This window comes from Chionomys nivalis, chromosome 16, assembly GCF_950005125.1.
Source record: "Chionomys nivalis chromosome 16, mChiNiv1.1, whole genome shotgun sequence".
In the NCBI taxonomy this organism is placed as follows: domain Eukaryota; kingdom Metazoa; phylum Chordata; class Mammalia; order Rodentia; family Cricetidae; genus Chionomys; species Chionomys nivalis.
Genome location: NC_080101.1, coordinates 49,966,179 through 49,993,167, shown reverse-complemented (window position 1 = coordinate 49,993,167; position 26,989 = coordinate 49,966,179). Strand labels below are relative to the sequence as shown.

Below are 26,989 nucleotides of genomic sequence, written 5' to 3'. Positions count from 1 at the left end.
CGGGTGCAGATGCTGCTGCCCTCTGAGGGAGCCCAACAGACAAGTGGGGTCCTATGAAGATGCAGAATCAGCAGAGGAACCACCACTCTCTCGGAAAGTGTTGTTTCCAAATACAGCCCTGGACAAACACTCAGGGTTTGCCGGCTGGCCTGTGGTGGGTGCACTCCTTTAATTCCAGCCCTCGGGAGGCAGAGGCAGGCGGATCCCTGTGAGTTCCATGCCAGCCTGGTCTACAGAGCAAGTTCCAGGTTAGCCAGGGCTGCACAGAGAAACACTGTCTCAAAAAAGCAAAACCGACCAAAAGAAACCATCCAATCAAACAAAAACCTTCCAGGTTCTCTTTGTAAATAAACAACTGCATTAATGCTCCCCCCCTTTCTTTCTCTCTCTCTCCCTGTCTCTCAAATTTACACAAAGAGAAAAACAAAGCAATGTATATCACAAAACAGATACCCCAGAAGTAACTATGGAAACAATTACAGTGGCAATAATACATAGAAGTTAATAGAAATGTATATAAGTCAATAGTTCCTTATGAAAAGAACATAAGGAAAAAGACATGGAGCAGGGTACAGGCAAGGCTGACTGACTGAGGACTGCGGCAGACAGTCAGTTGACTTGCTAAGGCTGAGAAGTGCCACGGAGAGCTTGCAGTCCACCTTAGGACAATTTGCTCTCTAGGGTTCTCCTGTAGTGATCGTGCCTGCTAACTGGCAGGGAATAGACAGTTATTCAGACTATGGGGCCTGGGCAATGGCTCAGCAGGCAAGTGCTCGCTGAGTGTGACTGACAGCTGGGTTTGCTCTCCAGAACCTATGACAAGAGAGAACCGACTCTTGAAACTTGGCCTTTGGTGTTTCTGAATGTGCCATGTATTGGTAACATAGGCGCGCACACACATGCACATGTACGTGCATACACTCACTTATAAATAAAGTAAAACAGTAAAGTCAAACTTGCAGCTGGGTTTGTGAAATCTGCATGTTTAGCAAACCAAAATGAGAAGGGGAAAATGCCCAGCAAGAAGAGCTGCCCACTAGAACCGGTTCCCAGAAGCACCCCAGAAACCAATAATTACCCTCTTTCCACTAGGAATGTATCACGCCAAATCTTGGCCTTCTTGTTTGTTCGAAACCTGAAAGCAAAATAATAATATTTACTGTTAGCATCTGGATGTTTTCCCAAGTGGATCTGTGCTAACAGTTTATTTAAAGAAACGCCTCCCACTTCCCACAGACCATGACTGCATTGGCATCAACGCGCAATTCACAAACAACTGAGAAGGGCTGAGTCTGTAGGAATCCTCATGGGCAAAACTTGTTTTACCTCCACGGTTTTCAGCACTGGCTGGCATTGGGTACCAGCAGGAACTTGGTGTGCTTGGGGGCTGGCTGGGAGGAGACATGCGGACGTACCTGTTACCTGGCTTCTCCAGGTCTAGAAGTTTGAGGACGGACTTGCCATCCACGTCAGGAGGAGTCTCAAGCCCTGCGATATCCAGGATGGTAGGGGCGAGATCGATGTTCAGAACAATCTGTGGGACTCTGCGAAGAGACAGATGGTTCTAGGCTAGATCTAAAGCAGGTAGCTGACGGCGACAGAGATGCTTCTTTCACAGCCCTGGCTCATCGATCTTTGAGCATCCCCTCCCTCTCATCTGTTCCCCAAAGGAGGATGAGTGGTAGGACAGCAACGGCACTGTGGGTTTTCAAGTGGGTCTGAAGAGAGTCCCCTAACCATTGTGTCTTGAATACACAGCCAAGCAAGATGTGTATTGGTACCTGGTGCTTTTAATTCTTTCATTATTATTTTTTCAATTTTTTATTATTTTATGTGCATTGGTGTTTTGCCTACATGCAGGTCTGTTTGAAGGTGGGAGGAGAATTATAGACAGTTGTCAGCTGTCATGTGGGCGCTGGGAATTGAACCCGGGTTCTTTGGAAGAGCAGCCAGTCTCTTAACCTCTAAGCTGTCTCTCTAGCCCCTCGTTATTATTTTTAATTATGTGTGGATGTGTCTGTGCATGTGGGTGTGTGCACGTGAGGTGCCTACAGAGGCCAGAGGTCACAGGCAGTTATGGGCTGTCTGATGTAGGTGCTGGCAGCTGAAGTGGGCTTCTCTACAAGAACAGTGAAAGCTCTTAACTATGGAGCCATCTTTCCAACGCCATGGCATGTGTGTGCATGTGTGTGCGTGTGTGTGAAGATATGCTTCTTCTAAAATGTGATATTCCAGAACTCCTCTTGAATTAAGCTGTGAAGTAAATATTGTAAGAAACCACACAGTTTTTAGCTTGCCTTATGACTGAGACCTTAAATGTACAAAGCTAACTACAGATGACTATACCCAGATGGTTTCTAAGGAATTTTCAAAATTAATTTTAAGTTAGCATACAAAGAAATCAATCTCATTATGACATTTTGATATTATATTCCCGATTTCCCTATCCTTACCCTTTTTTGCTCTTGCTGGCATTCAAATAGTCTCTTGTTTGCTTTCCTGTAACATATATTCCATTTTCTCTTTCCTTGTAGTGATCTTTTTTTTGTTTGTTTGTTTTGTTTATTGAGACAGGGTTTCTCTATGTAGCTCTGGCTGTCCTGGAACTAGCTCTGTAGACCTGGCTGGCCTTGAACTCACAGGGGTTTGCCTGCCTCTGACTCCAAAGTCCTGGGATAAAGGAATGCACCACCACCACCAGGCTTGTCTTTTGGTTTCGGTGGTGGTGTTATACTTTTTTTTCCCACACAGCCAAGCACTAGGCAGAGCTGGGGCACCATGCAGAAGAAGGGGAGGAAGGAGTGTAGGAACTAGAGGAGTCAGGACACCAGGAGAACATGGTCCACAGAATCAATCAAGCAGGGCTCACAGTGACAAACATTGAGCCTGTACGGGTCTGAACCAGCCCCTCTGCATATACCTTATGGTTGTGTAGCTGAGTGTTCTCGTGGAACTCACAGCAGTGGGAGTGTGTGCGGTATCTCTGACTTTTTATTTTGCCTGCTCTTGGGACCCTTTTTCTCCTACTGGTTGCCTCATACAACCCTGATTTGAGGGTTTGCGCCTAATCTTATTGCATCTTGTTATGTGGTTTTGGATGATAGCCCTTGGAGGCCTGCTTTTTTCTGGAGGGTAGTGGAGAAGCAGTGAGTGTGGGGTAGAAGGGAAGGGGCATGCTGGGAGGACTGAAGGGAGGGGACACTTTGGTCAGGATGCATTGTATAAAAAAAGAATAGATAAATAGAAAAAAAAAGATGGAAAAAACTATCAGGAAGGTTCTCTCTGCCCGTACGGCTTCTTGGTTTTGCCTGAGTCCATGGGTAGATACATACTGTTTGGAATTCTAATTCCAATTTTGTCTTTTGCCACTTCCATAATTCTCCATACACATGATCTCAGTTTACTACAAAGCAAGTTAATATGGTAGGCAAGGGGCATGGGCATCTGTGTCTGTGAGGATGACATTGGCAGAGAAAGGGATACAGGGCTTGCTTGTCTCAGTGACAGAAACAACTCATTTAAGTCTCTTTTCTCTTAAAATAAAACCAGGTACTTAGACTCTTGATTAAAAGCTAAGAAGATGACATTGGGCTTTATAAAAAGTGACTGTGAATCCTTGATTCAAAGAGGGACAGTGTTCTCTAAGAGCACACACTGGCCATATACACAGGGCAAAAGGACATAGCCTTTTCTCAGTTTGAGAGAATCGGTCACTGATACTTTAAATAGTATAGTTGAGTTACTAGGTGGCAGGGAAGGTACATTGCCAACCCCTATGTCTTCCTTCTTTAGTTCTGGATGGAAAGAAACCAGACACTGAGATTAGATCTGAATTATCTTAGACGCTGCAGAGAAATACGTACATGGACCCTGGTTCTATGCTTGGCCCACGAATAAAGAAAGGCACACGGATGTCAAAGTCATACGGCATGGATTTCCCCTTGACCAGTCCGAACTGTCCGATGTGGTACCCATGGTCGGCCGTGTAGATGATGTAGGTGTTGTCCAGCTCTCCCGTCTCCACCAGCATGTTGTACAGCTGCAGCAGAGCACAGGACAAGTCAGACCCAAGTGTTGCATGGGCAGTGACATGCCACAGCCTTGCCACAGCTTCCCCCAAGGGACCCGGCTAGTGTTGAAGTCACAGAGCTCCGGCTGCCTCTGCCTCCCAAGTGCTGAGATTAAAGATGTGCACCACCACGCCCGACTCCCGTCATTTTTCAAAAGCCAAGAGTTGCCTTAGTAAGGCTGGCAAACAGGGATACCATCCACATTTTAAAACACTTATGATCCCGGGGGGAGGGGGAAATATCCCACACTACAGTCAAAAACCTTTTTTTCTTTTTTTAATCTAGCATATTCTGCTTACACAATTTGTTTTCTGTTTGCTAAACAAGCAAACAATGAAACAAAGTCATAAACTGCCTATCCCAACAAACTCTGGATTTCACTTTGAAAAATCTAAGACTAAAGCAAAGTTGAACTTCATCACTTTCATTTAATCCTTTCATCCACTATTTCACTTATTAATCCTTTATTTCATCCTTTATTTAATTTATAAGTGTGAAGAAGACCCAATCTGGGCAGACTCAGTCTTTCTTACACAGCCAGAAAGCAGCCGAGAGGTGGTGGCACACACCTTTAATTCCAGCACTCGAGATAGAGGCAGATGGATGTCTGTGAGTTCAACACCACCCTGGTCTACAACGTGAGTTCCAGGACAGCCCAAATCCGGAAAACATATCATACTTAATTTCCATTTTTCTACTGCCAAGGTTGACTGGAGTTGATTGGCTGCTGTTGCATTCGGGAGGGTCCTTGGTTTTACTGTCACTGCAAGCGTCGCCAATCTCTACTGCGATACATTAAATCTGCCTTACTCACTGACATGATTTCTTTCATTTCTGAAAGCTTTTAAGAGTTTTATGGACCCTGATTTATAATATTTTGATTTTTCAGTCCTTTGTTACTGACGCCTTAAGAAGCAGACTCAAAGAAGCGGGACAAGGGGACGGGGGTGAGGATGTCACTGAACACACGTTTCTCTCCCTTCACACAACATTAAGAAACAAAAGCTGGAGTGACTAGAATGGGTCTATGGGAGGGAGTTAGATGAAAACCTGTCGCTGAGCGGGGGAGGTGGCCGTACCCTTTCTACGGAGTCATCCACTGACATCAGGGTCTGCAGTCGTTTGCGCTGGAGGACGTTGGTGAACTCCATGTGGATGGGCAGCATGGGGCCTGTGTACTGCATGATCCAGTGTTTGTCCATGTTCGGTGCATAGTTATAGCTTGGAGTTCTGAAAACACGCAGAAAGCAGTCTTGTCATATACACATTTTTACAAAAGCTTAGCCATTTGGGGGAGCATTTCAAGCTAAAGGTTGTGAAAGAATCACTTCTGAGAGATAATTTAGTCACAGCTAAAGTATTTTTTCTCTCAAGCATCATGAGATCTCTTTGAGTTCTGAGACTGTAGCCTTCACCATCCCAAGCAGTACACATCCTCTGTAGGGATGTAGATTCAAGCCGCTATTACTCTGACTGAACATGTGATTAATGCAAGCTCAGCTGAGTCCCGTGAATAAAATGTGAGTGGTACATGGTGATGAGGAGGGTTGTTTCAGGTTTACAGATGAAATGGAAACGCAGAAACGAATGTTCTTGCTAGCTCGTGAAATGTTTATTGCTAATGAGCCTAATAAATAAAGTCACCAGCAATCTATGTGGGTTGATGCTGACTTACAATTTCCACACATTAATCTCTAAGATAATTTTATTGACCACTCGTACATCTTCAAGAGATGTGCTTGTTCTTCATGTTGTATATTAAAACTGTTAATTCGGTTATATTTGCTGGAATCATAGTTAAGACTACGTCTACAATTTACACATTTATCAATAAAATACTTGCTTCGTAGAGAAATCAGTAGGGGTAGAAGGGCACAAGGGTTTTGTTAACTATAGAGAAGTGGGTCCTTTTGCTGCAGAATAGTCCTGTTCACACCTATATACAATGGGTTGCAGACATCAGTGGCATCAGTTACACAGCCCTGGCGACTCAAAATGGTCCTGTTAAAGTCTTCCTTGATTCCTATAGATGCTACCGTCTCAGGCATCTGAAGCACGGGCCTATTAGAAAGATTTTTTTGCGTTTGTTTGTTTGGTTCTGTTTTTGTTTTCCCCAGACAAGGTTTCCCTGCATATTCCTGACTGTCCTGGAACCCATTTTGTAGACCAGACTGGCCTTGAACTCAAAGATCTGCCTGCCTCTGCCTTCTTCCGAGCGCTGTGGATAAAGTAGTGTGCCACCATTGCCTAACGTTAGCAAGATTCTTATACCGAGACACTATTACTCATTAGTTCAAACCTGCTCTTCACAGGCTATTAAAGCTCACAGAAGGTAGATTTACTGTAAAGTATTATGCAACTTAATATATATATATAAACTAATTTGATTGTCTTAGTTCTTTTGGTTAACAGGTTTATTATCCTTAATAATCTACTACTATTTTACAGATGAGGAAACCAAGGCGGGCAAATAATTTACAAAGTTTAGCAAAGATAGTGGAAGCAAGTCTGGATTTTCATAGCTCACATACTTCAACAACATGAACAAAGGGATGAGCAAGGGTCGCTCTCTTGGTCTGAGAGTTTTTAAGCACAGATTTGCAAACAGCCAGTGGCACAGAGAAAGTCACCATCTGTATAGAGTGGGGGATTCGTTTCCCTGTCTCTGTTTTGGGGGTAGAAGTCTACAGCTGAAAGACTGTAGACAAGGAAGTCTGAAGGGGAGTCTGGAAACAGTCTCCGCGAGCCAGGTGATTTCAGGAGACTTCAGCGAGTACCACACGGAACCAGTAACACTAGGAACCTCCCACAGGACACTTGCGTGGTAGTACTCGGGGATGCTCTTGTGCACACCGAGCCACAGAAAGGGCACCCGTCTTTCACATTTTCTCCTGCCAGGAGGGTCGCAGAGCCCATGCACACTGTTGAAAGTCTGACGTGACAGCAAGCATCAGCTTGTTACCAGTAACTATCATACTCACTAATTAGACTCTGAAGACACCATCCCCAAAGTACAAGCGATGCTTGGTAGAGAACGTGAGTTCCCACTAAGGGGACAAGACCGCCTAGGAGTGAAAGGGAACAGTCAGCTTACACATCTGTGAACAGCTGAGGGGCATTCCTCTAAGACTGGAGAACAGAGCCTAGGAGTTTCTTCCACAGGTCAGTAAGCACATTCTTCTCATGTAAATGTCTGGGTTGAAACAATCCTCTAATATTAAATGGCAGATTCTCTGAGCTCTATCTGCCATCCTTTTCAAGGGAAATTTCCATCCCTTCTTTCCTTTCCCTTTCTGAGACTCTGTCAAAAAGAAACTTTCAGTATCAATGTTTGCTCCAGATGATTCTGGAACCAGCTGGTCCAGAGTTTTGACCTGGAAGGAGTCCTCCTTTCTAGAAATGGGTCACAGTGGGAAGCGGGCACTGGCAAGGACTGAAGTCTGCCTTTCTCATTGTCTATGCAGCAGGGCTCCTTACAAACAGGATTAGACTTAGAAGCTGAGAAGGGCAGAGGGGCTTTAAAATCCCCATGCAAGGGTTTCGCACCCATGTGGGGGGGGGGTATGAGGTCAGAGAAAGACAGCACATTGGTCATGAAAGGTCTCCTAGCCATTTACCCATTGTGGTCCGAAAGGGAATACAGCTGTAAGAGATTACACAGGGGTTCTGTATAATACGCATCGTCCCCTCACTGCCTTTGAAGTTAGGTCGGCTTAATTTAAAAATAAATCTAGTTCACTTTTTTTTTTAAAACCACAAAACCTCAACGCAAATAAAAATTACAATAGGGAACCGGCATGCAGCCTCACAGTGGGCAAATTACATCTTCCACCAGCTACCTTGATGTGCTCGGGGGCAGCCCCACCTCACTTTGAGGAGCCGGGAAGCTTGCAGCAAATTACAAGCCTCAAATTGGACTCCTGGATTTACTGAATGACATATGTTAAATCTGGCTTATATTAAAAGGGAGAGTTCAGGGCCTGTTGTCAAAGCTGTCCACCCCTCTCCCTGGAGTTTTCTGACTTTCTCAATATGGGACATGACCTCTAGCTTGGAGGATGACATTCCAGGTGGGATCCCAGCGGGTAGCGGGGGATCTGGGGCACACATTTGCTTTTTAAAGGAAGGCGGACAGCCACTGCTCCCCCCTCCCCCCAGGCCCTCCAGAACAACAGCTGTTCAGGGACCTGCAGGTGGAGGGTCCGGATTGCTGGAATTGACAACATTGTGGAAAAGTGATCTTTTGCCAAAGACTGTGGTTGCCCCCTGCTGAGGTCTGCCAAATTCCTTGAAGATGCAGCCTTCTGTCCCCCCAGTGATAATTAAGGCTTGCTTGCCTAAGGACTGACTTCAACTTACTCAAAGAGGGCCTGGAGCTGTCACAGGGACAGCTTCACTAACAGAAGTGGAGAACTCTTTAAAACGAGAAAACTGTGTCTTTAGTTGTCTGTAAAGCTTGGGATTCGGATCTAATTCTTTGTTCCAATTCTGCAATGTGCTACTATATGATTCTGGACAGTTCTTCTTTTTTTTTGGGGGGGGGGTGATGCCTCAGGTTCTTCATTTATACAATGGGAATAATAGCTTTGCAGAACTTATTGTGGGGATTGACAGATTTTTGGGACTGTTGAATACCGCTTCTGGGTTCCCATTCTACTCTTGCCTACAGGCAGCCGGGCTAGTTCACTAGGGGGTCCTGCTTCACTTGGGCAAAGGAGAAAGTTAAGCGCTGCTCAGACTAGTAGCTCAAGGCCTCTGTTCCATCTGCCTGTCATATTGTCACACTGACCCAAGATTCCAAGCACAGAGGTCCCAAACCCCAGCAGTTACAAGATCAGGCTGGCAAAGTTTTCTCTATCAAAAAGGAATCCCTCCAGTTTAGCCTTTTACCCAATTTAAAGTGTTCTGTTTCCTGCTAAGGAACTTCCCACCCATCTGCCTATCAATTTAAGCTGCAAACACAGAGAAACACCCTAGGAAGCCCGTTGGATGGATCACAGAAAAGTGTGCAATACTGACTATCACTTTAAAGCAAGAGGACGAAGGGTCAGATCACCATTTTTGAGTTTCTGATCCTTCAAAACAAGACAAAAAACAAGCCCGGAATCTATTTCAGAGGTGCCACTGCCTCAGATGGCCAGGCTGGTGAAAATTTCTGCCTGTGAAATGAGCATTTCAAGCAGGTACATCTGTGGCTCTCAGAAACACACCTGTAGCTCCCCACAGGCTATTCCTGGCTATATTTGCCTGAAGAGGACTCCCTGCCCTGCATGCTGTTTTCCCGTGATCTTTTTTGGGTTTCTAGCTCGGGACAGCATCACCTGCTCGGCCGCACACAAGTTCAGTCTGCCAATATTCCTTGGGGTTTGAGTCACTTTCCAGTGTCACTGGCTGACAGAAGCAGGACAAAGGGTTCTGAAAAATCAGTGACGCCACCTTTTGTGGGCAGGTATTTTAAAAAGAATGATTCTTAGTAGCCAACAAATGGCTTCAAGAAATACATGTGTTGTATATTATATCCATATTGGGGAATTGCAAACCGCATGGTTCCTTTTGAATATTGATGGCCTGCGTCGTCGGTCCGGTGAAAACATCTTTCTTTTGTTGATGTGTTGAACATCTGTTTTCTTTATTTGTTTTCTAGTCGCAAACATCAAGAAAAAGGTCACCGATAGAAGTGACAAGTCCGTCCCAATGCTCAGCGTAGCCCGCTCTGCAGGCTTAGGACACACTTGCAGCATTGCATCGTAAACTCTATACCCACTCTCCCAAGCCATGCCATCTTCAATTTCATTAAAATTGAATCTACTTAATTGACTTTCTGGAGATATGCCTCACCTGACTTCAGATATCTTTAGGCAGATAACATTTGAACACATGCAGTGTAAGACCAAATGATCTTGACTATAGGCATACAATAAAAATAGAGACTCGTTTAATGATGCTGGAAATGCCAATTGGAATTATGCAAATATGTGAGATCTACTCTGATGTTCACTGTGGCTGTGACGTGAACGGTGACAAGGCCTGGTATAGTGGGAAGAGCAACTGGGACTGGGAAAACTGGCATCTAATTCCAGCTTTGCCCCAAACCCTTCCTGTGTCTTGAACAAAGCCACTTAGGCTTCCATCCAAGTGAACACATGGAGCTTCATTTTATTTTAATTAAAAAAATTATGGAACCAAGAGACTTGCTAGGTGCTCTTTGAACTCTTGATGAATCCTATTGCTATCGTAAAAATATTTTCATGTCAGCTAGCTGGTAAGGCCAACATTATTTGGTAAACAGAATTTAATTTTACAACTAAATAAGGAGCCAAGCTCCTCCTCACCCTAGGAGCTAATGAGAGAGAGAGAGAGAGAGAGAGAGAGAGATGCTTTTGTCTCTGAGTTGGAGCAAAGCTGCTGAGGCAGGATTCACAGAGTGTCCCTCTGGAGTCAGGCTCCTAAGCTCAGGAATTTGGGCATACAGGGGTTCATCATAAAGTGGAAAGAACAGAGTAGGTTTATAGAAAAGGAAACCAGTCTGCCCAAATTGGAAATTTATATGGAGTATTGAAAATTTTTCATCTTCATAAGTATAACTTTTAATATTTTTTGTAAAAGGGATAAAAATACAAATTCTTGTTAAGTCAAGACATTTTATAAAGATTCGTTGTATTTTTAAGCTGTGTATGTGTGCCTGTGTGTGGTATGTGCCCATGACTGCAGGTGCCCTCGTCAGAGGCCAGGAGGGAAATTGAGTGCCCTGCATCTGGAGTTACAGGCAGTTCCTGGACTTGGGTGCCGGCTCCTCTGGGAAAAGCAATAGGGCCACTTAATTGCTGAGCCTTTCTCCAGCCCCAAGAGGATACAATTCTTTACTGCTCCAATTAGCAGCTCCACGCCCCCACACTCCTGTCTTTGTGTGTGTGTGTGCAGTATGGAAGAAAAACCTACTGAAACAAAACAATTAAAAAACAGTCTCCAGAGGTGATGGGCCACAGTGGGTGGCAGGGGCGCATTATCACACGGGATGGGAAACATGAGGCCTGAAGTATTTCCTGAAAGCTTAGGAGAGGCTCTGCCATAGTGAAGGGCTTCATGGTAAGAGTTTTATGTGGATTTCCTTGTTGGAGTTTTTCGTGAATTTTTTGGAGGCCAAGACAGGCCGAGCTACTGTCTGATTAAACAGGACCCCCATGTGAACAAGGGAGAGATAATCCGCTCCTATTCTTAGTTGGGAGGCATAACCTCTCCCCTTGGTTTGTAAAGCCAGTGTGCCGATTTTGAATGGGCCCCTCTCTTTGTCAGAGAAGCAAACACCATGGAAACTTGATCCACTCTCCTCAGTGTAAGAAGGTCAGATAGCCACAGTCCAGGGCTGCATGAAAGGGAGCGGGTGATGTTTGACCACCTAGGAAGACCTGAAGCAAAACGTCCACATGACTAGCTCCCTGCGCGGGAGGCCAGCTCCATGCTGTTTCCACAGGGCCTGCCAAATATTTCTGCAGAGCCCTTTACTGCTAACGGCCCATTGCTTGACTGCGTCGCTAATGTTTTCACTAAGGGAGCCAGCCATTCAGTAGCTACCATGCCTCGCAGTCTGCAGCTTGTCTTCAATTTGTCTTGCTCCTTGTGTTGAAGGACTGAACTCTGAACCCGGGCACTCATTCCCTCCCTCCCCGTATCAGCGGTTAGGGAGATCTGTACCAGGAGGCAGCCAGGGACTTAAGGCTTCCCTGGCCTGCTGGAGGCATGTGGGTCTCTCTCCACACGCTGGGTGCACAAACCCCAAGGACTAGCGGCACAGAGTCTCTCACTGACTGCACACTCATTCCCCACGGCTCGGAATGCTCTCCCACCCGGAATTTGCCCAGAGCAAAACTGCACATCTAGAAAAGATGATAGCCCAGATCGATTCTTTGCAGAAAGGCCAGGTGTGTGGGGTTCATGGCAGTGAAGTCTTAGCTTGTCAAGGGATTTACCCTGTCACCAGGGGCAAGCGCGGACTTAGTTTTCTGTCGGCTCTCTTTAAACCTTGAGTCAGAGAGCGTGAAATTACACTATTTGTGAGCCAATCATATTGACATTTGCATATGGCTGATCTTAATAGAGAAGATCAATAAGAAGGAACACCAACAGGGTGGCTTCTATGTGCCTCTGTGGGAATGCTACCTCTGCTGCTTCTCTAAGGTCTGGTTTACGACATCACACCAAGGTGACGCATTTATTTCCACTCATAGCTGCTCATGGAGGAGGCTCCTGTGGCCTTAGTGGACAGATGAGTCAGGCCTGAATACAGTTTCTGTGTAATTATTTCGGGTGTAAGCTAGCCGGGCGGCCGGGAGCCGAGCGGGACACAGCCCTCTCCACCATCTTACGACACCTTTGAGCTTTATTTCTTATTGCTTTATTTGTGCCCCATTCTCCAGCTGCTAGGTCGTGAATTAGAGCAGTGGTTCTCAACCTTCCTAACGCCCTGACGCTTTAATGTCTGTGTTATACCCTGTCCCCGAAAGCATCCATTTCATGGCTGGAGAGTCTCCTGCATAGTTTCCCCATCTTTCCAGGTCCACTCCGGACCCTGTTGGTCATTTCCTCCAACAGGTGTGACTGTTTCCCCCTAGTGCTCTGCAGGACTGGGACCGTCGTCACACCTGACACCTCTGACCCTCTAATGCTATGGCTATCTGGACACTTACCCATTCTCCCTGTCAGACTTGGGTCTGGGCAAGTTTACTACAAGTCTTTTGAGTTTTACAGATCACGCCACAGCTCCACCTGGCTGGTGGGTCTCAAATGTGGCTGCACTGTACACACAATGAATGGGAGTGGCTGGGTTCCAGTAAAACCTTAGGAATCCAAGCTGAGTTTGGGACTGCCGCCCCATCCTAGTTTATTGGTGTTTAGGGGTGCCCATTGGACCCTTCCTTAACTTCCTTAACTAAGATTAACTTCCTCAATCTGTGCTGTATGATAGCTGGATACATATAATTTCCAGTGTGCTCTTCAGAGCTATACCTCCCCCACCCTCACCCCTGCCCCTCTCCATGTGTATTTACTGTCTGCACACGCCACATAGATGTCAGGACCTCTTGAACGGCTGGTATTCGTATAGGCTTAGGACCTAGCCTTGAAGCTTCAAAGGCAGGCTGACTTCTAAAGAACCATGAAATGCCACATTTTATCAACCCCTTCTCTGCAAACTCTGAGGAATGCCCTTAAGGTATCAGGCTGCTGAAAGCCATCTGAGGCTGAGATGGGGCTAATGGAGCAAAGGAAGTCACACAACCTGAGTTCTGATCACAAGAGTGGGAAAAGGTGTGCTCCAAGCTATTACGGAAGAAGCCCGAAAGACATTTTCCCTCTCGCTGCGCCTGCTGCTTACTGAATTTGTAACTGAGCTACAACAGGGGCCACCTGCTAAGAGGCGCCATTCATAAATCCATTTTCAGAGTCAGTAACAAGGGAAGAATTCTGTCCATTGAGTTGAGTTCTAAACAGTGCTCATGGAGCCCGGATTCCCCCCTATCACCGGAGCGACAGTCTTGTGTGTCTTTCTCTTCCATGCAATAAAATATTTGCATCCTCCTGGGCACAGTAGGTGACCCACTTTGCTTCTTATTTATTGTTAGTTTCTCTTCTAAGTGAGCTCTGACCTCTTTCCTGTTAGTCTTGGTCATGTGACTGAGTAAGGCTAGTAACAGAAAGATACTAAGAATAGAAAGGAGCCCAATGCCTGGCAATTCCATCAACAGTTATTTCTCTATCTCTAAGGCTCTTTCTCTCTGGAATCTTGTTTTAGAAGAATCAGGCAGGGGCAATATTCCAGCACAACTACATCATGAACCAGTTTCAGAGACTTGTGATAAAAGGTGCCTTCTGAATGGGGTGTGCTTTCCACAGACCTGATCCCAGCTACCGTGTGTGGAAGGCTACGCACAGGGCGTGAGGGTTGGGAGAAACCGTGTTGACAGAGTCAACAACAAAACCGTGTTCTTCGCTGCCAAGGCACCTAGACTTTTCCACCCTTGGCCAGGGAGGATTATCAGCACAGTGCAGCTCTCTTCTCTCCCTCCTCCCTCTTAGCCACCAGGGCCTCCCCTGAGCCTCCCCAGCCCCCCTCCTCTCAAGATGAAACATTAGGTTATTTTAAAGCCGTGACCTGAGCGGGCCTCCCAGGCAAGCTCCTTCAGCTGCTTTCGGCACATACCTAATTGCACATCTGCAGCCAGGCTGCTCCTGTGCTCCCCAGGAAAGAAAACAAAGCCGCATTTTTATAGCCGGAGCAGAGAGGGGCTGCCCCGTGCCTATGAAAAGCGAACCATTCTACCCCATAGGTACTCTTAGGTCATACTCCAGAATATATCATTTAGAACGCTGGAAGGAGCTCTCGGGGAAACCTGCCCCCATTTCTCTGATGTGAGCCTCTTCATTTAAAGCTGCTGGCAGATACTGGAAATACCACTCCCAATCCGAACCCCCAACACCCTCTACTGCAAACCTGGTGTCTCTGCCTGTCCTGTGCTGTGTCCCTCAGTTTTCACGTGCCTTGGGGGTTATGCAGAATGGAAGGAAACAGGGTGAAGAGGAGGGTAAATTGGGAAGCACAGGCAAGGGCCACATTCAGCAAGGTGCATTGAGGTTTTGTTACTCACATGTGTTGGGAGGCATTGGGGTACAGTTTTGAAAACTGTGGGGCGGAGTCTTCAGGGCCGTGGGGTGCTGCGTGGCTGATCACCATCATAATGGGCCTATGGGGATACATTCTCTTAGATAGTTTGAAGTAATTAATGCTCTCGTTAGTGATTAAGTCTGTGAAGTAGTCCTGAAACATACATTTGACACAAAACAAAAATTACAAAAGGTGACATTCAAGATCACATTAGAACACTGCTTCCCTCAGAGTCTACCCACCAAGTATAAGGCTTACAGGGACGAGAGCCTCCCAAGGAACCAGCCACCTTCAAGAACTGAAAAATAGGATCTCTGTGAGTTCGAGACCAGCCTGGTCTACAGAGCTAGTTCCAGGACAGGCTCCAAAACCACAGAGAAACCCTGTCTTGAAAAAACAAAAAAACAAAACAAAGCAAAAAAAAGAACTGAAAAATATCTGTGACTGTTCACTTTTAGGGTAGCCAGCTTAGCAACAAGCGTAAAAAAGATAAACAATTAAACAATTAGGGAAAAGAGGCAAGTTGTGTTTGCCTAAGATAATGACTAAATCTGGCAATATAAATTCAAGAACATATGAAACACTGGATATGCATCTCATTCTCAGCTTTCAGTGATGCAATTCGTTGGTCAAATTACTCCAAGGGCAGGAAACACCCACACCAACTTCACAACTTCAGAACACACACACGTACAAATTGTGCAAACCCAGGGAATTATTTATTTTTTTGAAAATTCTTTCATCTACCTGTAAGAATAATACCATCATCAAATTGAAGACATAGTCAAAAAAAATCATAGGTCCAATGACAAATTGCAACATTCTCTCAAGTCATTCCCTGGGAACACTTAAATGCGGGAGCCTCTGATTTCCTGCAGCATGTGCTGTGTGCATTGGAGAGAGGAGGCACCAGAGCTGCTAGGGTCTGAGTTTGACTTGCTGATAGAATGACTTAACCCGCAGTGTAGGGGGCGGGGCCCGATGGAAATTTGGAAGTGGGCAGGGAGGGTGTGGAGGGAAGAAGAAAGAGGAGACTCGAACTCTGACTAAGCCACCTGCTCTTCTGTGCATGTCACTGGCCTGAAGCTGGAGTGAGTGCAAGCTTTTGTCAGAAACTCCCAGGCAGTGGTCACAATGTCAAAGACTTCCAAGAACAGCTGGCCACATGTGAATTTAAGGACCAGATCAGCTGCAAGAGCAGTGCTGGGGGAAATCTGTGTCACGTCTTTGTTAGGACAAGTCCAAAGGCTGCCCACTCCTTTCCACGTGTGGGTCTTTTTAATTTCTTTACAAACACACATGCACATAAACATACACACTTGCGTGCACATGCACACACACACACACACACTTTTCCCAACACAGTTGTCTTTGACACCTAATCAGCCGTGATAATGAGCAGGCTGCATGGATTTTGTATTTGGAGAGAATCATGATTACTTTGTTCTCCTTAGAACAGGGAAACTAAAGGTTAATAGCTTGAACAAGGAGCATGAAAAGCATCTCTGCAGATCGAAAGGGATCATAATGACAATTAGCGTGCGTGGCATGCATCATTTGCCTGCAAAGATTTTTGTCCCCAGTCAGGGAAATGACCTAGGATACATGAGTGGTTGAACCACTCCAAACTGAGTTTCCCTGTCTTTTTCAATGAGGATGTGGCTCAAATTTGACTTCAAGGTTCCTGCCGACTGGCTGACTCTCAACTTTGATGTTTAGAAGCCTATCAGCAGTGCTAGTGAGTTCATCTGCATTCATTATTTTCAGGAGGGTAGGAAGGACTCAGCCTTACACCTTGTCTCCCTCATCAGGACAGGCACAAAGGCAACAGCATTCCGGAAATGTAGCCTAGTCCCCGCTCTCTTTCTACCAAATGCCTGAACCTGTTGAAACAGGTTGCAAAATCTAGATGAATTCTGGCATTTCTAGAAAAACGAAATGAATACATCCAGAAGGAAAGAGTATTTTAGAAAAATGACCAACTTGAATTTAAAGATAGTCTTCCCTTCACTTTTATGATCTCATTTTTTTATTAATCTAAGTTAGTAATCCTAAGAAATTTTTTGTGGTTGTTGTTGATTCATACTTCAGCTGAGGTCTCAGCAAGCTTCTCTCCACGTTCCAGTTTGCCCTAACTGTGTAGCTCAAACTCTCCATCCACCTGCCCCAGCCTCCTAAGAGCTGGGATCATTTAGACAGTATGTCTGGCTTATGTTGTAAACTTTAAACTCTAGGATCTGCTTGTTTGGAAACCATTGGTCGTTTCTATAGATTGATACGGACATCCTAAGGCTGAGAGCCATAGACTGGTGTGAACTCTTACTGCCGTGGGGCAGATGTCCTGGTCACAAATACTGCTTGGTCAGATGGGAGTAAAAGCAAAAAGCAGTGTCCCAAAGTTCCCGGTGGCACCATTCTGTCTTATTTCCATGTGGAAGGCTGGATAAAATATACCTTCAACCACTGAAAAGCAACAGTACAAGATGCACATTTGATTATGCGGACTAGTTCTCAAGAGAGGGGGAAAACAAAATTTATCACAAGACTGAAAGAGGGGGGGTATGATTTTCTGGGTGTCCTTTCATCAAAGCCTGATTGCCTTTCATCCTAATGAGAAAGAAGGAAAAAAGGCTCACTAGACAAAAGCATGGAGCCGTTAGAGTCTTTCTTGTCTGGAGCTGGAAATTGCCTTAAAATTTCTCATTCGAACATTGTGAGAACACAGAAAGCCCATCTTGCGGATAGTTTAAGTCCCTGGAAATGCCGTCCCCCCATTATGTGCAAAAGCAAATTGACGCAGTTTTACACTGGAAATTACCTTTGCATAATCAAATCCATGCTTTTCTTTGATGCCGTTGCGACAAACAGTGTAATTATAGAAACGAGAATTCTTGATTAATCCAAGCCATTCTCGCCACCCAGGAGGGATGTAGCTGCCGTTATATTCATTGAGGTATTTTCCAAAAAAGGCTGCAATGGGAAATGAAAGATCGTTTTTTTCTCATGTGAGATGATTAATCATAAACAAATGCAGAGATATGAAATTAGGGCTTGAAAAGTGATGGCGAGGTACGTTGTTGCCGTTCTGCTCTGCAGAGTTCTTCAGGCCACGCCAAAGTGACATTCACTCATTTCGCTTTTAAATAAAGAACTGAAATACATGTATTGTAATGGTCGTAACACTTTTAGGGATCCGCTTCCTAGGGCCAGCCTGGAATCAATGCAGGATATATTCTTTTGTTCAACTGGTAGGCAGTGTGAGATCCGCTGTGTGCTTGCTGTGTGAGGACTGGAACACTGAGAATTAGTCTTTGTGACAAAATTAAGTTTTCCTGCTTTTTATTTGACTGACGAATCACAAACCTTCACTGAGAAGTTCACCTCGCTCTCCACACAACCACAGAAGAAATATTTCCTAGTCTGTGAAGCTCTTCCAAGCCCCTGCTCACGGGGTATGGCGCCTCAGTTGGCACGCTGGCTTTCACCCGCCTTCCATATCCACGTCTGGTCTTGACTCAAGGCCAGAACAGCTCCTGTTTCACCCAGATTGCTAGTCCTGAGCCCACAGCTCCATACCCCGTAGTTCTAATGCACCTTCCTTTCCTTCTAGTCATGTAGTCATGGTCTTGAGTAAGCTTTGTCTACTTTGATGGAAACTTTCTACTTTGTGGAGTTTTTTTTTGTTGTTATTTATTTATTGAGTCATTTATGTATGTGTGTGTTTATTTTGGGGGGCAGGGTCTGACCATGTGGCCTAGGCTGGCCTTGAACTGTCAGTCTTCCTGCTTGTATCTCTATGTCTAAATCCCAAGTGCTAGGATTGTACGGTTATAGCCATGAATCTCTATGTCCACCTTTGCCTCATCCTGTGGCCTGCCCACCATTCCTACAAAGTGCAGGGCTCCACCAGTATTTCTTACACTGAGCCTCATGAACCTGTATATTCCAGAGAGTTTGCAAGTTCTGGAATTCTGAAAAAACCGGTTTTCACTAAATTACAAATTTCGAAGTTGATTTGCTTTTCTAACATATTTCTACAGAATATGGTTTTTAAGGTGTTTTACGTTTATATGACTCCTTAAATTATTTTCTTTGAAAACAATCTGGGCTCAAGTCTAGGAAACACAGCACTCTGGGGCTGGAGACATGACTCAGCGGTTAAGAGCACTGGCTGCTCTCCCAGAGGACCTGGGTTTAATTCCCAGCACCCACATGGTTGCTCCCAATTGTCTGTAACTCCAGTTCCAGGGAACTTGACATACTTACACATGCATGCAGACAAAACACCAATGCTCATAAAATAATATAGAAAAACAAACCAAGAGAGAGAGAAAGAGAGAGAGAGAGAGAGAGAGAGAGAGAGAGAGAGAAAGAGAGAGAGAGAGAGAGAGAGAGAAAGAAAGAAAGAAAGAAAGAAAGAAAGAAAGAAAGAAAGAAAGAACTCTAGTTTCTTTGCTTGTGGATACTGAGAGTGAGTGACCCAGTGCCTAGTGGTTGAGGATCCTGCCTGGTTCCCAGGCAGGTTGATGAGTGTAGGATTAGGTGTAAGGGCTTTGCCTCCATAGTGCTTCTGGCTTCCTCCACCAGCTAGCATCACAGAGGGAATTTCCTCTGCTAGCAAAATGCAGTATAACTTGGTGTCAGGAGCAGCAGGCCAGATCCCTGCTCCTGCCAGCTCTCAGTTCAGAAAGGGGTTGTTCTGGGAGCTTTTGCCTAATAAACCTGGGCCCTACTCTTTTTGACGTCCTCCTCATCCCTAGGGGCTTACCCCACTTTTCTGTCCGTTTTGTTTTCAGTTTTGTAAGGGAGCATAGCGATTGGAATGTGTAGCTGAGATCAAGTTTCCCTGGCATCTGCAGGCCAGCTCACCTCTTCCTCCCTGCATTGCCCTGAAGAACCTGCTTAGGAGAAGCCCAGTGGCAGGGATGTTGTTGGGGCCAAAGAGGCTGGTCCAGGGGAAAGCACTTAAAACAGTGTTTGACAAGGGCAGGGGATTTCTCATGCAATGGTGAGAACCACTATGTGATTCCACAGTGTAAAATACTGTTCTGTGCTCTGAGGGCACCTTGCTCTCTACTTTTGCTTTGTTATAGGTATTTGTTGGGGTTTTGGTTTTTGTCCCCCAATATGACTTATTTTGTAGAAACCGGTTCTCTCCCATGTGGTTTCCATTTTCCTTCATTAATCTAAGAACCTCTCGTGCTCCCCACCTCTAGGGCAGCCACGCCCAGTCATGCCTGCCCTTCACCCACAGCTGTATTTTTTAGGTCACTCTGTACCGTTTCTAGTCATTACCACGGTGATTGCCCTTCGCCTTAATCCTTCCCTTAGAAAGGACTCCTTCAAGTCTGTTAGTAATTCCTGCTATTGCCTTCAGAACTGCCTCCGGGCTTTCGGTGTCTTTGTGTTAATGGGGTGTGAAAAGTGTGCTCAGGGTTCCAGATGTGGTATCACCCACCGCATTTGCTGCAGGAGAGCCCAGGACCCAGCACCCAGAAGTGGCAGCAGCCAGATGTGGCAGCACACGTTCCTCTGGTCCTCTTGGAGCTTCCTGCTATCAAGGTCAACTCTAATCATCCCTGGTTTCTTTGGACAGTACATTTTTTCCGTGCTCTATAGTCGATTATCTGGGCTCCTAATCATTCTGTTCCACGTGTGCTTTCTATCCACGTCTTTATCTAAGCTGGTTGATTTTCATCTCATTTCCATATTATCATGCCGATGACTTGGTTAAAAGCCTGAATTTTCTCCCCTTGGCTAGTGCTTCTATCAGAGCCACCCCACATCCGCCCAACCTTCTGAACCATTCTTTCCTTTTATGACAGCACCACTTGTCTTCACTGCTGTTTAGGGAGGTGGTTGGAGTGGGAAGATAGGTAGAGAGGTAGGAAAGATGGAATTATGGATCATAACTATTAGTGTGTGTTTGGTTGTCATAGTACTTCCCTCTGGGACCACGGGCTGCATAATACTTAGAAATGTGCCTTGACTATCTGAAGAAAACACTTTTCTTTCTATATCAGTAATAGTAGCTATAAAGATCTGACGCATAGAGAAATTAAATCTTATTTAGTATAGTGAATGATGCATTTATGACTACTTTAATGCATGTAGCAGGATTTCATTGTATTTACTAAAGATATAATTGAGAACTGAGCTAAATTATGATTTATACATTTGAATATATGAATTTGGTTTACTCAGAGTGCAAGCATAGTGAAGACAGGATTCTTACTTTCTGTCTCTTGATATCCCAGGGTCCAATGTATTCCCAACATCCTGTGGTTCAGTAAATATATGTAATGGTCCATGTTTATGTGCCTAACAAAAATCCATGACATCATAATGGAAACAAGTGAGAATATTAGCTTGTCTTACCCTAGAAGACTCTAAATTTAATGAAGTCCTTTACTAGAGAGAAAATAAATAAGCTTGTTACAAGTAAAGTAAATCTTATGCAAAAGACAGAGGATTTAAAAATAGATAACTTTATGTAAATTAAGTTATCACAGAAAAAATGTACAGCAAAGCCAAGTATGGTGTCTTGTGTCTGCAGTGGAGGCTGAGACAGGAGGATGACTTGAGAAAGGCAGTTTAAGACCAGTTCAGGCAGCATGGTAAACATACCAGCATGCAATTAATTAGTTAAACATTTCATTCCAGATTTCAACTAAATATTGCCTCTTCCACTTATGGCATGAAATAGAACGGATGTGTCTAAAATCCAGTTCATGTGATTAGGCAATTTTAGCGAGCATAGCAGAACTGCAGTGTAATTTTGGACAGGAAAGATGACTCTATGTTGGGAAACTGGCTTGAGTCCTTCAAATAGATTAAGGACAGAGTAGGCTGTGACCACAGCCCCTTCGGCTCTGCCTTTAGCTTCTTTCCTTTCCATTCAATGCAGGCTCTCAACCACAGATGATTTTTTCAACCTTACAGTTTTGGGACAAGTTTTATATTAACTTCTATTCTGTTATAATTTTTAGCAGACTTTAGGCAGCACTCTCTTTTTTTTTTTTTTTTTTTTTTTTCTCTCTGTGATAGATAATCCATGGCTTTTCATTTCACTCCCCAGGACAACGTGCAATAGACATAGTGTTGTGTTTTTTCCTTCTTGGACATTTAAGCTTTGGTTGACTCACATTTTCCATGACTAAAGTTAGAAACATTTAGGCTACAACCCGTCCAAAAATATGCCTAAGTTCTGAAAGAGGAAAGTCATGTCATACAAGGATAAATATAATATTGGATCAATTCATTTCATTTAAAGCCATGTATTCTGGATGCCTCCCAAAATAAGCTTCTTAGTAATTTGTCTTCTCAGAGTTGCTTTTCATAAAACTTATTGCACTTTGCATTTCTCTCTAGATGGATATTTATGCGAGTCACGTTATTTCCGCCATTATTTTTCTTAACTCTCCAGTCAAATAGTCCACGTAATATGTTCATAATTCTGAAAACAGCAAGTGGTTAGACTTTTTCCCCCCGGCTCACTAGTGGGGAGTCTTTTAATCTTCTCCAACATCCCCTTAATTTTGTAGCCACTATTCATAGTTAGATCACTAACTATCGTTACAGTGATTGTCAATGATGGTCGTATTTCCTAATTTCCTGAGAAATTTTATCTTTCTCATCGAAGATAACTTTAAATTACACAAGTCTCTAGCCTCATTGTGCTGCTGAACTCAAACCTAGGATCTCCTGCACGCTAGACAAATACTCATCCGCGGATCCACATCCCACCCACCTGAGTGAATGGTATACTTTTCTAGCCCTTATGTTTGGAAGGGTCCTTGCTTCCCCGAAAGAATTCCTTATACATGGGAGCCTGATCCCACACTATGAATTCTGTCATCCCCTATACGTCTCAGTGTTGGCAAGATGTTAGCATTAGAATCAGTCTTTGTTTCTAGGAGCTGATCTGCTGTCCCTGCAGAAAACCCCACTAAGGCAGGACTGCTGGACTGCCAAGAATAACACCCAGTCGTTATTGGGGGTGCCTGATGGTTGGTGCTCGCAGCTTTGTCCCAGACCCAACACTCCTAGTGGGGTAACATTCTGAGCTGAGCCCTGCCCTCCAAAGCACTGGTGCCAGCTCTACCCCCAAGAACACCCCTCTCTTGTAGGTATAAAGTTTATGCTGGGAAATTGATTCGAGTCAGTGATGACCAGATATGGTGGCACATGCCTATAATGCCAGCATTCAGAGGCTGAGTGGTTAGAGGTCAGCCTGTGCTATAAAAGAAATGAACAAAACTCCTAAATAAATGATCTCTAGTTTTGGTCAACCCAACACAGGGTGAGTGTAATGTGATACAATTAGAAGAAATCCAAGAGTGCACTGTGCCACCTACAAGCAAATGGTTGGTTTCTGTGCTGGTGGCCCAGTGAGCTCTGCAAGGGATTCTTTTCAGTTCTGCTATGGCTATCAGGAAGCTTCCTTCCTTCAGGCAGCCTTTCCCTACTGCACAGCATGTACTTTAGAGCCACACTTCGCCAGAACATTAGGTAGGCGGCATCGTTTGTTTCTGATTGCCAGGGTACTAACTGTTCTGCATCCTACCTGGTTCTACGTGTCTGTAAGGCACTTTGGAACAAGGCAGGAGAGAATAGCATGCATAGAAATAAGATCCTGGAAATAGCCAGGCCCAGCAGCACATGCCTGTGTCCCCAGCACTCTGAAGGTAAAGCAAGGATGAACAAAAGTTCAAAGTGGTGAGTTCAAGGTGAACCTAGACTATAGGAGACCCTGTCTTAAAAGACAGACAAACAAGAGGATCTTGGAAACTGTGCACTCAGATAGTCTGGGCTCCGTCCACCTTCAGTGGATTGACTTTTGTCCTCTGACAATGAGTCCTGTGAGTCTGGTTTTCTTCATTAGTACCATAGTCTCCCTCCAAACTTTCTTATAAGAACTAGGCGAGATAACCAAGTGGCCTTGACAGAGAGGGCAGGCTGTAGAAGCCCATTCCCTTCTTCCTCACCTTTCCTGGACTTGCTACAAAACAAATCAGCATAGCCTGGTGCTGCTCTAAGCCCTCCCCAGCAGCCTCTCCCCTGCACTCCACCCCTGAACACAATCCCATCCTATGCTTTGGATGTGTTGTGAGTTCCAGTCTTCCCAGACCCATGGTCTCCACTAGGGACTAAATTACAGAGATTCTGGGAACGGCAAAGGCACCAATTTCACATGCTTCCTGTGAGCAGAACACACTGGTGGTTGGTTTGAGTGAGGAACCATGCACCAGGGGACTGTTCTAAACCTGCTTCGGAGCTGGCTACCAAGAATGTAAAGCCACACTCCAGTATAAGGCACAGCCAAGCACATTTGCCGTCTTGGAACCCTGCAAGGATGCTTAGTGGATTCGGTAATTGCTTGGGAGTCCTGAAATGAAATCTAAATCACTAATGTGAGAAGACACACCAGGAGCAGGTGCCCTCCGCTACCCCCTCTCTAGCCCAGTTTCCCTAACCGGAAGCAAAGGCTCTTGAGATAGCAGAGGGGTTTCCTCTGTGAATGGGATGCTCAGACGCCTGTGTGCTGGAGCTGTCATTGGCACAATCAATAATTTCATCCATAAATAACAAGAATTAAGTGCCCATGGGGGCTTGCTGGAGAAAAGCAAATGACTACATACTTCTTGATACCACTGGGAAAGATTAAAAAGAGATTTAAGAGACCATGTATCTGAAATCTCTTAGTTTTAAACTTTGAGAACAGATAATCTATAGGCCTAAAAAATAATTTTCAATAAACTTTTTTGATGACGTCATCTTATGAATAAATCTGTTTCTTGGGGTAGGGATCCAAACCCTACTTTTTACCCTGTAAACCCTCGAAGTGAACCCTACTTGCATACAGAAATGCTTAGAAAACTGGGGTACAGTACCCATTGCTGGAGAAGGAGGGCTTTGAGGATAATGGTCCCAGGAAGTCTTTCCTGTTACTCCTTGCTCACAGTGAGCCACTCCGATCCCTACCCAGAGAGTTCAGTTTTCAAAACCCCAGCCAACCATGAACCTCATCTTGCTGTGTGGAGGCTAAGGGTAGATAACTCATGCAGTGAAGACTGCTTCCTTTCCTGGAAGGAATGGCGAATGTCTGGTGACTGTGACGTCAGCCCCGTTAGTTACATATGAATAAATAAGCGAATCAGCAAGGGCCACAAGGCTGGCTTATTGATTCATTCAAGAAGTCATTTGGCTCATGCACTGGGCCTGGGGCCCTGGAGTAGGCACCGAGTGGTTCAAAACAATGCTTAGTAAGTCCCCTGAGTAATCATCAGGGATGACCCACATCTGAGCAAACCCCTGAGTTCTTCCATGATCCCGAGATTTGTGAGTGAAAACCTCATTCAGGACCTGTTACCCTGGACTACTTCACCTGCTGGGGGCCTCTGTGGGAACAATTTCCCACTGCATCCACGGAGAATGCTGAACTTCCTAGAAGGGACTTCACATGGGTGCATTCTCCGGAGTAAAAATACTTCGCACCCTGGTGTTAATGTGGCTTGCCTTCTTTAAAATCTGAGTGTTTTTAGACTTAATTAGACTGCCGAGAGGAGCTCCGTGCTTTCCCAGGAGTGGATGATTCCCGCAGAGCAGGGGGTTAGAAAGTGCAGCCGCCCTTGTGCTTGTCTGTCCGCTAAGTGCACTTAACTCATCTTTTCACCCTTTTCCATTATGATAGAGTATAGAAGCTTTGCTGGAAGCTGCCAGCATGTTCTTGCACTCCCAACCCCCTGAGCTGTGAGCTACTTAGACCTCTTTCTTCAGTAAGTTACCCTGGCACGTGGATGTGGTTATAGCAACAGAGCTCGAACCACGGCAGAGATGAGAGAAGGTAGACTCCTCTCTTTTGAGTCTCCTGAAACTTCTCATCCCCCATACTCTCCTGTATCGTTTCCCTCCTCTGAGACTGTGGAAGAAGAAAGAGCATCCCTTGCCTGTTCTGTAGCCAGTGTTGTTGAGATACACAGCGAAGGTCCGAGGCTCGTGCATCGCCTGCCACGAGGGGGAAGAGCAGTTCTCATTGTTCGTGTAGACGTTGTGGTTGTGCACATACTTCCCCGTGAGCATGGACGACCGTGACGGGCAGCACATGGGTGTGGTCACAAAGGCGTTGGTGAAGGTGGCCCCGCCGTGCTCCATGATCTTTCTCGTTTTGTTCATGACTTGCAGAGAACCTGAAAGACATAGGCCTGGCACCGGTTAGCAAAGCACATCCCGTGGCTACTCACTTCCGACCTGACTCTGAAGCATCTCTGTTTTCTCTGCTTGTTAGTTTCCCTCCGCTTGTGTGAAGGCGTCTATGATTTGCTCGGTCCTCATTTCTAGAGCAAAACAGGCCTCTTGGGATCTGAACATCTCAGACATTCTGTAGAATAATCATCCTGCTTCAGTGTCTCTCCTCTTTAATCACAAAGGAAAAAGCACACAGGCTATTCATGTAATCAAAGCCAGAATTTTAGATAGGAGGAAGATCCCAATGTCAGGTGCCTTTGAAGACCATTAGAAAACAATGTCTTGTAACAACATATCAACACCCTGGGGAAGTCTAATAATACCAGAATTTAGCCAATATAGTGTTTTAATTTTAATTCCATGGCAGAAGAAAAAAACAAAACAAACCCCTTACTAAGCAAAAGATCCTTCAAAATATATGTAATCAGAGACCAAGGAGTGTAAGGAGGGAGAGGGGAAGGAGAGAGGGAAAGGGTAAGGGGAGGTATGAGGGGGAAGGAAGAGGTATCTCAAAGTAACTTGGTATCCTCTAGCAAGCTGATCCATGTCTGTCTGTGTTTCTATCCAGATAAGACTATGGCCTTGTGCCTTGGCCAGGTTATATGTCCACTCTGTCCAGAGAAAAGGAGGGAGTGTACGGTTTCCAGCAAGGAAGAAAACTGGAGTTACACAGAGGCAAATGAAGAGAAGCTGCAGTTATCCCAAAACCTTCACCTTAGCATTTTCTGTTCGCATGACGTACGAGGCAACAGTGTGTGTGGTGGGGTGGGGGAGGGGCTTCTAATTGGGTCTCACTAGAACTTAAATATGTTTTTGCAAGGGGCGCTCCTGACTGCTCCTTCTCTCTGTGGTGTGGGAGGTTCTTCTGCATATGTGTTTCTTTTATTGGTTAATGAATAAAGCTGCTTTGGCCTATGGCAGGGCAGAATGGTATAAGGTGGGAATTCCAAGCAGATAGAGGAGGAAAGAAGGAGGAGTCAGAGAGACGCCATGTAGCCACCAAAGGAGACATACG

The 26,989-nt window shown here is 45.1% G+C and overlaps 1 protein-coding gene across 4 annotated transcripts in view; it reads right to left on the bottom strand.

The window, feature by feature from the left end:
* Sulf1 (sulfatase 1) overlaps nucleotides 1-26,989 on the bottom strand; it is a 168,565-nt gene that overhangs the window by 36,569 nt on the left and 105,007 nt on the right. For 3 of the 4 annotated variants that reach the window (XM_057790626.1, XM_057790625.1, XM_057790628.1), the window contains 7 exons: nucleotides 25,677-25,916; nucleotides 17,546-17,697; nucleotides 14,711-14,880; nucleotides 5,150-5,300; nucleotides 3,864-4,039; nucleotides 1,416-1,544; nucleotides 1,079-1,135 (listed from right to left, as the gene is read on the bottom strand). In XM_057790626.1, coding sequence (XP_057646609.1) covers nucleotides 1,079-1,135; nucleotides 1,416-1,544; nucleotides 3,864-4,039; nucleotides 5,150-5,300; nucleotides 14,711-14,880; nucleotides 17,546-17,697; nucleotides 25,677-25,916 — 1,075 coding nt within the window. Of the gene's footprint in view, nucleotides 1-1,078; nucleotides 1,136-1,415; nucleotides 1,545-3,863; nucleotides 4,040-5,149; nucleotides 5,301-14,710; nucleotides 14,881-17,545; nucleotides 17,698-25,676; nucleotides 25,917-26,989 lie in introns of those variants that run through there. The other variant, XM_057790627.1, reaches the window with a different exon arrangement.